The 10,172-nt window shown below is 52.1% G+C and overlaps 2 protein-coding genes across 2 annotated transcripts; both read left to right on the forward strand.

Annotated features, from left to right (window-relative positions):
* The first annotated feature begins 139 nt into the window (after positions 1-139).
* Positions 140-4,188, forward strand: TEN1 (TEN1 subunit of CST complex). The gene is made up of 4 exons (XM_054278913.1): positions 140-249; positions 1,788-1,890; positions 2,010-2,167; positions 3,448-4,188. The coding sequence occupies exons 2-4, from the start codon at positions 1,805-1,807 to the stop codon at positions 3,585-3,587; spliced, it is 384 nt and encodes a 127-aa protein (XP_054134888.1). The 5' UTR covers positions 140-249; positions 1,788-1,804; the 3' UTR covers positions 3,588-4,188.
* A 1,525-nt stretch (positions 4,189-5,713) lies between these two features.
* CDK3 (cyclin dependent kinase 3) lies at positions 5,714-9,847 on the forward strand. Its single transcript, XM_054278909.1, has 7 exons — positions 5,714-5,841; positions 6,753-6,830; positions 7,172-7,292; positions 7,785-7,955; positions 8,372-8,473; positions 9,126-9,329; positions 9,722-9,847. The coding sequence occupies exons 1-7, from the start codon at positions 5,714-5,716 to the stop codon at positions 9,845-9,847; spliced, it is 930 nt and encodes a 309-aa protein (XP_054134884.1).
* The last annotated feature ends 325 nt before the right edge of the window (positions 9,848-10,172 follow it).

Consider the following 10,172-nt stretch of genomic DNA (forward strand, 5'->3'; position numbering starts at 1 on the left):
CCCCGCGTGACGTCACTGCCGCGACGCCACGTGGTTCCCGAGCGCGCGGGCCGCTGCCGTGCCCGCCCTTCCCGCGGCGGCCATGGCGGAGCAGTGAGCGCGCGTTCGGTGTGTGGGGAGCGGTGCCTCGAATCGCGCTGTGTGTGCATGGAGCAGCGCTGGGAGAGCGCCCGGCATCGGCATGGAGTGGCTAATTAAATAAACAGCTCATTAAGTGCCGTTAGCGGGCTGCGTTTGTGCACGCGTTAGGTACGGTGTTGGGTAGTGCTGTGGATCTGTGTGTAAGGGGCTGCGCTTGGGGCTGGGCCTGCCTTAAATCTCTCTGCAGGGTCCTGTAGTGGAGCTGCCGCATGCATTGGGTAGCACATTGGGTGGGCCCAGGGTATGTGGTGATTGAGGTATGGCTTTTACAACCCAAGTGACTCCGTACGTTAAAAAGTGCATTAAATGCACACTAAATGCCTTGCATCCCTGGCTGATCCACCTTGCTGCACAGTGGGATACAGGAGCAAAACCCGAGCGGTACAGAACAGCCTTTGCCCTTCTGGAGGGGCAGAATTGCCGCTGCTGTTTGAATGTTAGGTGCGGCGGGGATGCGCGGAGCCGCAGAGGGCGGGGAGGTGGGCGGGGACCCTGCCGGAAGGGTTTTCTGAGGGTCCACAGCCTGGCATGGCACTGTGGGGCCGCAGGCCGAGAGGGAGGCGTGTGCAGGGATGGGGTAAGCCGGGATCGCCCTGGTTTCCCCAGCCTCCCACAGAGTCCTCCGTGGGGCATTTTGCAAGGTTGCAACCCCGTGAGCAATGCATGGGGTGGGGAAGGGACACCAAGCATTAAAGCCACAGCACGTGTGTCAGCTCAGTGTCCCCTCTGCTGAGTAGTCAGTGTTGGAGGTCCTTGAATGCCCAGCGATGGACCCACTTGTGTGAGTGGCAGGAGTCCCTGCCTGTGCTGTTGTGCAGCTCTTGGGGTGCCCCACAGAGAGAAAAAAAGAGAGAGAGAGAAAAGCAGTAAATGAGACATGGAAACATTCCAAACACAGGCAACCTGCAATGGAGATCAGAAGAAAAATTATGCCAAAATAAAACCACTTCAGGGCACAGCCAGGGGCTGGGCTATGGCATTGACTGGGCAGGGTTTGAACTTTGCTGAAGCTGCTTTGCATTCTTGCCTTTCTGTGTGCTCTCTGCTGTGGCTGTGACTTGCCTGTGCCAGCCCTGCTCCACCGCAGGCACTCCCAGGAGGTCCCACCTGAGCCTCTCCTTTGCATTAATCCTTCTCACTCCTTGCTGTCTGCTAAACCCTGCCAGACTTCTGATGAAACTTGGCTGGCTTGGATCCAGTTTATTGTTCTCCAGCTGCAGGATCTGACACTGCCAGCACTTTTTTATGTTGCAGTAAGGAAACAGGCTTGGGATCATTCCTGAAGTCTTGCTGCATAGTGCTCTGTCACCCCAGCAGCTGAGGCTATGCCACACTCTCTGAACTGCTCAGTCACCATTCTCCCCACTTCCTGAACCTTTCTCAACTCATCCATAGCCTGAGGGAGACCCAGAGGACCTGGTGAGCTGCCTGTAGTTCATGCTGGGTTGTGTGGGACTGTGCATCTCCTCTTTGTGCCAGGATGCCCTGGGCTTGGCTCATGCAGTGAGCTGCATTAGGACTCAGCAGGGAAGCTCTTGCAGCCCCCTGGATGGTGGAACCTGGGCAAGGAAGGAATTGAAGGGCAGTAGCACAGTTTGGATCAGGTACTGGAGAAGCATGGAGTCAGAGCCTTTACTTTACTGCAGGTCAGCCGTTGTGTGAGATGCTGCCAAGTGCTGGTGTCTATTACTTCCCGTGGGAGATCAACAGCTCAGTCCCTGAGGGGCAGACACTGAGGACATTTGGCAGGTGAGAAGGGTACCCTGCTCTCCTTGCAGGCCAGGCCTTTCCTTCACTGACTGAGCAACCCCTTTTTGGTTGTAATTGGATTTCTGCACAGCTGAGCTTCCCAAATTGATCATTCCCAGGTTATGCTGCTATGACCTGGCCCGGTCTGAAGCCATTCTCACCACGCAGCACAACTCGGCTCACTACCAGGTCTGTGTTGACACCAAGTTTGTGGAGCCATTCCAAGCCCAAGTGGGATCTTCCTATATGGTCCTGGGAGAGGCTGAACACAGGGAAGGTAAATGCTCTGGAAACTGGTGCTCTTTGCTGCTCTTCATGGTACATCAGCTCTTTTGGGGTCCCTGGGTCACTGAGGGCAGCCTGGACCAAGGCTCTTCTCATGCAGCTCCTCCATCACACATGTGATTCAAGGTAGGAGCAGCCTGTCTGTCCCAGCTGACCATGAGAAGAGCCACCCTTATCTTGGTGAAAATCTGGTCCTCTGGCACTGATTTTTTTAGAAACAGGAAGCGTTTCAGCCACATTGCTGGGCTTGTGAAACCTATGCTGAAAAGCCTTCTGGCATCACTGCCAGCCACCACACCGACTGCCTTCGCCCCAAACGTGGCAGATTGCAGCAATACCTCTTTGCAAGTGACTGGATTGGTCTTTGCCATCCTTGAAAGGCTCTAATAATATATTATCCCTGCCCTCAGACATGTGAGGAATGCAGGCAGACTGTGTCATGCAGGGCACCCTGTTGTCCTTTCCTGGGGTGCCCTGTGTTCCAGCTGCTTGGTGCTTTGCGTGGGGAGCTGATCTGAGCTGAGCCATGGGATGGTGAAGCAAATTCTTTGTTATCTTGGCCACAACTGATAAAAAGCATTCACATTCATGCCAAAGAAGTCCTCAGTGCCATGTGGAAAGCAACATTTCACGTGGCCTCTGGAGAGTGACCTGCTAAGCCATTGCTGCAAAATTCCTTTAGAAAATTGTTCTTTTGGTCATCCCAGCCTAGGAGAGAGTTGGCCCCATTTTGCAGGGGTGGAGGGGGAGCAGACTGAGGTGGTGGCTGTGTCACCAAGGCTCTGTCACCAAGATTTGGCCCCTTCTGTGCAGCTCCGTGTTGCCACTTGAATGCCACCAATGAACTGTTGGTAGTAGCCAGCTTTGAGCCTCTTCTAAGCCCTCCTGTCTGCACAGGGGTGTTCAGAAATGACCTCAGACCCATCACTGCTGCTTTTCAGCCAGGGAAAACCAAAATGCATCCAGCCACAAAGCAGACAGATGGCAGACAGATGGGGGTCCTTGAATGCCCAGCGATGGACCCACTTGTGGCACTGGCACTGTTCCCCGGTGCAAGGGGAGTGCAGTGTCAGTCACCAGCATTTTGTAGCCATCAGGGCAGAGGGAAAGCACATCACTGAATTAAGCTGCTCCTGCTGCTCACATCAGTGGCAGCATGCAGCCAGACTGGTCCCCTGAAGTTCTCAGGCTATGATTATTTGCCCAGCTTGAGTCATAATGTTGCCTGAGGGAACTCTCTGTCTCCAAGCTGCTCTGTTTTCCTTTCTCCAGAAACTTCCAGTCCTGTGGTAAAAGCACGAATATTGACCTGCGTGGAAGGGATGAATGTGGCCCTGCTGGAACAAGCCATACAGGAGCAGAGGAAATACTTCAAAGAGAGGCAGGAGCAGAGGGAAAGCAGCACATCCTGACAGCAGCTCTGAGACCAGCCACACGCTGGTCCTTGCACTGCCATTTGCAACAAATATGTTAAAAGCCAATTAGGAAGTGTGTTTGCTGTGGCAAACAGCAAAGTCACTGAGCAGGGAAACACTTGAAGACTGAGTCAATGTGTGGGACTGTGGGCTGTCCATTCCTGCCCCAGGTGTCATGACTGAAAATAGCTCTGGGAAGCAGGTTTGTTGTTTGCTTGGAAGGGTGGTTAAGGAAAGGGAACACTTGGTTTACACTGCTTCTTTCATAATGCACGACATGAAGGAGTCAGAAGCTCTGAATCTGGAGTTCAGCAGCTCACCTTTGGCAGATGGGGGAAAGGGCATTAGCACAAAGTTCATGAGCCCTGCCTGGCTGCGGGCCCATGAGTGCCTGTGTTGGGGTACCCTGACTCAGCTGCCACACAAACAAGCATTCCTGGCAAAACACTCAGCCATCTGCACTGACCAAAGGAGCAAGAAGAACAAAGAGTCACTATTTTCAGTAGCACCTGCCTCTTCAGGTAGGAAGAGCTAGTATCTAAGGGGAGGATTAATTTTAATTCTAAAATAAATATTTGCAGTAGCCTGAGTACTTGTCTTTCTTCCTAAGTTTAAGAGACCTTAAATCACTATTTTTCAAGTATCTAAAGGTTTTGATTTAAATTTTCCTAAATAAAGATGAAAAAAGAAGGCAGCCTGTTATTTATTGATTAAATCCCTCATTCGTGCCAAGTTGGATGTGTTAGGCCCTGCAGAAACCCTATAGATCATGTAAGAAAATTCAGTTTTCCTCCTCCGAAGTACTGGGTGTGTATGGAAGTGGCTGGCTTTAAAAAAGTTGCGAGAAAAGGAGACAAAATTGCATCAGAGGCACTCTGGTGTAAGAACATAATGCCAGGCCCACACAGCTGTATTAAACCATTGACAGAAGGACAGAACATTGCTAATGTCACATGAGAATCAAATGTTTGTGCAAGGGAAAGAAGACTCTCCTGTACTGTGGAAATCCCCAAATTTGGATTGAGCTGTGCCTGTGGTTTGCAGTGGAATGCAGCCATCTCCAGCCTTTTGTGTTTGCACTCAAAGATTTTGAGCCTCTGGCTCAGCAATGGGTTAAATCAGCCCTTTTTTAGGTCACCTAAAAGTTGGGAGTCTTCCCTGTGGACCCACACAGCTGCAATGTCCATGCCCACCCAGAGCTATGGAGCCCCCAGGTCCTCCAGATGAAATTCCCTTTGCCTCTGCCTTTCCTGGTGCCACAATGCATAAGATTATTTTAATCTCATCTTCTGCCAGCTATAAAGTCAATGATTAATTCCCCCTCAAGGACATCTCCCAAAAGGCTGACTGAGCAGCACAACCCATGTTGGGGAGGTTCAAGGGACAATTGTGCAAGACAAAATAAAAAGGGGAAAAAAGGCCAAAAAAAAATCAACTCCACACTCAACATAAAAAACCCAAAAAAACAAACAATAAAAATCCCCCCCAAAAACCCAACAAAAAACTACAAACCAAACCAAAAAAACCCACAACCAAAAACCACCAAAAAACCACCAAACCCAAAAAAAACCAAACCAAAACCTCCCTTTCACCCCCCCAAACCAACCAAACAATAAAAAAGACATTTCTGCTGGATGTTTGCCCTCAGCATGTCCCAGCAAGCCATAATTATGAACCCAATTACTCCACCAATGCCCAGCACTGTGCAGATGGAGCGGGAGAACTTCCCCTGGCCCTGTGCAGTTCATGCCGCTTTTCCTGAGGCCCCAAAGTACATCATTACATCAATTTTCCTCAATTTTTTGCTGTAGCCAGCACACTGCACAACGTGGGCAGCAGAACTAGCAGCTCTGGGCAGCTTCTGTGTAGCCCTGTCCACCTGAAGCTCCTCAGAGCCCACCAGGCCGCCCTGTCCACCCACAGCTGCCCCAGGCAGGTCCCTGAGGGCTCCTCAAGGCTGAGGGAGAACCAAGGTGGGACCCAGACCCCGGCAGCACCTCAGGGAACACCTGGAGGGCTCAAACGCTTTCCCCACATTCCCCTTTTTGTTTCCCGCTTTTTTCCCTCCCCTCAGAGCGCGGTGCTGGCTGCCCCCAGTGCCGTCACCAGGCCGAGGCAGCGCCATGGAGGCCATCCAGGCGTCGTTCCAGAAGGTGGAGAAGATTGGGGAGGGCACCTATGGCGTAGTGTACAAGGCTCGCAACAAGCGCACGGGGCAGCTGGTGGCCCTCAAGAAGATCCGCCTGGATGCGTGAGTGGGGCAAAGCCCTGGGCCTGCCATGGTGCCAGGCCTGTGCCCAGTATGGTGTGGGAGGCACAGAAAAGACTCACATGAGGAGAAAAATGGTGTCTCTAGGATTAAAATAATCTTGTGTACTGTGGCACCAGGAAAGGCAGAGCCAAAGGGAGTGCTGTCTGGAGGGCTTGGGGGCTCTGTGTCTCATGGGCATTGAAGCTGTGTGGGTCCACAGGGAAGACCCCAACTTTTCGGTGATCTAAAAAAGGGCTGATTTAACCCTTTGCTGGGCCAGCAGCTCAAAATCTTTGAGTATGAGTGTTTAGGGCCTGACCTGGCACCACTTGGCCCCGGGTCCATGGCACAGAGCAGGGGGAAGCGGCTGCCATGTTGTGAGGTAATATCTCCCTCAGGGCTGTGCTGTGGGGGTCAGGCAGGGTCAGCCTTGGACCTTCAGGGTGGGACTGAGCAGATAAAAGCTTATTTCTGTTCCCCTGGGTCATCCCTGAGCTGTATGCACAGTGAGGGGGGTCTGCCTGGAGTGGGAGCCAATATGCCCCCCACAGTGGCCTTCAGCATGGGAGAGGTGGCTGCCTGAGGGGCGAAGAGCTTTCAAGCTTTCATTTTCCCCCCTACCTCCAAAAAGAAAGACCAAGGTAATTAATACATTATTGCTTCTCTAAATGCACTCTTAGATGCTTCCAAAGAAGCTCTGGCCCAAGGCTTGCATGTCTAGGTCATCCCCTCCCTCTCCTTGCCCACAGCTCCATTTCCTCTGCCTCACCCCAGCCCACCCCAGTCACTGCTGCACCCCAAACTCAAATGCTCCCTTGGGGTACAGTGGAAGAAGGAAGGGACACAGAGCCCCATTGGTCTGAGGGATCCCCGTGGGTTATGGGGTGCAGTACAGTCTGTCTCTGCCACAGGGAGTCAGAGGGCGTCCCCAGCACTGCGATCCGAGAAATCTCACTGCTGAAGGAGCTGAAGCATCCGAACATAGTCAGGTAAGACCTGGATGCACCCTCTCCACCAGCTCATCCATGAGCTCCTGCTCTGGAAGCAGGCAGCAAGGAGGTTTTTCTGTCATTCCCCAACTGTATAGCAGGACCAAAATGCACAGGAAAATGCAGGAATCCCTTAAACTTCCCTGGCTTTCAGCAATACCTCATGGGTCTGCCACTTCACCAACACACTGCTGCTGCCCCATCCAAGATTCTGCCCTTAAACTGCCCCTCTCTTCTTCAAAGGACCAGCAGAGCAGAGGCATGTGTGGGAGGAGGGATATTTGGGTATTTGCAGAGGTTTGGATCAGATATTGAAGGGAGAGCCTGTACTTCTTTTACAGGCTCCTGGATGTCATACACAGCCAGAAGAAGCTCTATATGGTGTTTGAGTATCTGAATCAGGACCTGAAGAAGTACATGGACTCATGCCAAGCTGGAGAGCTTCCTTTAAGCTTGGTCAAGGTACAGTGTGGAAGGAATGCCAACAGGCAGGGCAGACAGCATGTGCCTGCTGCCTTCTGCTGGGCAGAGCCATCTCAGAGCTGCTTAGACTGTGCCTGGAAATGATTCCTCAGCCTCCCAGATCTCAAACACTTCAGCTGGGAAACCCTCATGGCACTATTGCTCAGAAATGTTTATTTCCCAGCAGTTTCCAGGCTCTCCAGCCTATCCTGCTGCAGAACAAAGGAGGGATCTGTTGCTAATTGCCTTTGTAGAGAGCAATGGGTGGGTGGAAGAGAAAAACAGTGCCGGGACCAGAGTCCCTCTGTCCCCACGTAGTGTGGCAGCAGTTTGTGTGCATTGCTGAGTAGTTTATGGGAACCTGATGTTGCACTGTAACAAGGGCTTTCTTCTCATTCAGATCTATAAGAGATCCAAAGTGCATTGGTTCACACAATCCAGAGTTCAAAGTGTTTTCATCATGGCTTTATCTGAAATCTCCTCTCTCCTCAGAACTACCTTTTCCAGCTGCTGCAGGGTGTGAGCTTCTGCCACTCGCACAGGGTCATCCACAGGGATTTGAAGCCTCAGAACTTGCTCATTAACGAAGCAGGAGCAATCAAGCTGGCTGATTTTGGACTGGCAAGAGCTTTCGGGGTCCCCCTCCGCACGTACACTCATGAGGTAGTGTTGAGGCTCCCTGAGTGGGGTACAAATCCACAGTGGGTGAACAGGAGCAGCAGCAGCAGAAGTTGCTCATCTATAAAAGAGGCACAGCCATGGAATGTGCTCTTAACCTCACCTGCAGCTAAGGGACCTCCATGTCCCCACAAGGTGTGCTGACTGTCTGCTGGAGCCAGGCTGCCAGCTGGGCTCCCACCTTCTCTCCACAGGGTACACTTAATTTGTTCCAGAGTGTGTAATTGAAGAATGTTCTGTTCATCCCAACCTTGCAGGCACTAAAGTGTCTGTAAATTCAGCAAGGCCTTAGCATGCTCTGATTTGTACAGTCACTGCATTCCAGCTGAGAAGGGAGGGTCCCACCCCTCTGGTTTCATCCAGGGAAAGCAGACACAGTTTGTTTGTGGGTTCCTTTCCAGGTGGTGACTCTGTGGTACCGAGCCCCTGAGATACTGCTGGGATGCAGATACTACTCGACCCCTGTGGATATCTGGAGCATTGGCTGCATCTTTGCAGAAATGGTAGGATGGGTTTAAATAATCTCTTTCATGAGCCAGAGGAGGCAGCTGCAGTGGGAAGGAAGGATGAGATACAGAACATCTGGGATACTGTGTTCCCACCCTGTCCTGGGTTTGCTTTATGGAAAGTCCACCCTAAGGGTTAGCTGGTCCTTATCTCAGAAGGAAACCTACCACCCTGGGGCCTGGCAGAAGTTCCAAGTACACTGGAACATGATGCCTCTCCTTGCAAAAGGGGTAACTTCAGCCTCGCCTCACTGCTGCAGCATTTTGACTCTGGGAGGAGATGGCTCTTCCAGATGTCCCCATGGTGGGCTGCAGAGAACAAGCACTCTCGTGGCATGACAGAATGGATCTCCTAGGGATCCATACTCCCCTTGGAAGAGCTGTGGCTAGCCCTGCAGCATAATAGCACTTTTCCTCTTTCCCAAAGTCCCTGAGCTGCAGAGCAGGGAGGAGGGAGCTGGCCAAGAGTGGGAGCAAGCAGTTAGGCACCTGTGATGTTCCCAACCATTGCCTGGCAGAATCACTGCATTGCAACTTCCCTGGTCTGTGCAGTGTTTGCACCTGCTGGGACAGAGGGCTGCTTGCAGCAGGAAATAGGGCACACAACTGATGGAAAGGTGGGAACTGGCCTTTTCTTTTCTTCCCCCAGATGACCAGGAAGGCCCTGTTTCCAGGGGACTCTGAGATCGATCAGCTCTTCCAGATCTTCCGCACCCTGGGCACTCCCACCGAGGTGACCTGGCCTGGTGTCACCCAGCTCCCTGACTACAAGGGCAGCTTCCCCCGGTGGCCGAGGAAGGAGATGAAGGACATTGTTCCAAACTTAGATCGAGATGGGAGAGACTTACTGACGGTGAGTGAGGGCTCAGAACAGGGCCTGGGGATAGACAGGATGTTTTCAAACTGGGTAAGGAATAGGGATATTTGAGATTTAATTATCTGGAAGTGCAGCTGATCTGGGTTGAATGCTCACCTCTGACATTGCAGCAGCACCAAATCATGGAACAGGGCTGTTTTACTCTAAAGAAGGTCTGTCATTGCACGTTCCTCTAGGAACCACTGCACTGGGAGTCAAGGAACTCTTCTTACACAATCCCCAGAGTAACTGCAGTTGTGGGTGACTCCTGGAGCCCAGAGAAGGAAAAAGGCAGGACCAACATCAGCAACTGGGCCCAGCTGTGTGCAGGTGCAATCACTCACCCAGTTTTTAAAATCCTAAATCTGCTGGGTTTTTCCTCTTGACAGCAGTTGCTCCTGTATGATCCCAGCAAGCGCATCTCGGCCAAAGCAGCCCTCAGCCACCAGTACTTCCTCTGCAGAAACTCTGGGAGCCCTGAGCAGCGACCTGTGCTGCGGAGAGACTGCAGATGAGAGGACACAGCTCTCCCCAAGCTCTTGCACCTCCAGGTAGCCCTGCAGATGTGGTCTGGGGCACTTAGCGGGGGCCTGGCTGGAACCCAGGGTCCTGCTTCTCCTGAGGAGCCTGCAAGGGGACATTCTTGGCATTTAGAGACTTTCATTCTGTTGCTGGGGGAAAGTTTGGGTTACAGCCAGGAGAGCTGTTTTGAAGAGGTCATGTGCAAAAGGTGGGGGTAATTTATCAGTATAAGCCACTGAAATATAGAGAAGAGAGCATTTCTCTGAGGTTTGTCTTTCCACTAGTAAGCTAAGGTGACACACAGTGATTTCTGTCCCC

This window comes from Melozone crissalis, unplaced genomic scaffold, assembly GCF_028551555.1.
Source record: "Melozone crissalis strain CALT ecotype California unplaced genomic scaffold, PUWL_Pcris_2 ptg000026l_1, whole genome shotgun sequence".
NCBI lineage: Eukaryota > Metazoa > Chordata > Aves > Passeriformes > Passerellidae > Melozone > Melozone crissalis.

Bases quoted from the DNA above. Each gene is read 5' to 3' on its own strand.
- CDK3 (XM_054278909.1), top strand. From the start codon at position 5,714: ATGGAGGCCATCCAGGCGTCGTTCCAGAAGGTGGAGAAGATTGGGGAG. The intron at 5,842-6,752 runs GTGAGTGGGGCA...TCTCTGCCACAG, and splicing joins AAGAAGATCCGCCTGGATGC to GGAGTCAGAGGGCGTCCCCA. The intron at 7,293-7,784 runs GTACAGTGTGGA...CTCTCTCCTCAG, and splicing joins TTCCTTTAAGCTTGGTCAAG to AACTACCTTTTCCAGCTGCT.
- TEN1 (XM_054278913.1), top strand. From the start codon at position 1,805: ATGCTGCCAAGTGCTGGTGTCTATTACTTCCCGTGGGAGATCAACAGC. The intron at 1,891-2,009 runs GTGAGAAGGGTA...GATCATTCCCAG, and splicing joins ACACTGAGGACATTTGGCAG to GTTATGCTGCTATGACCTGG. The intron at 2,168-3,447 runs GTAAATGCTCTG...TCCTTTCTCCAG, and splicing joins AGAGGCTGAACACAGGGAAG to AAACTTCCAGTCCTGTGGTA.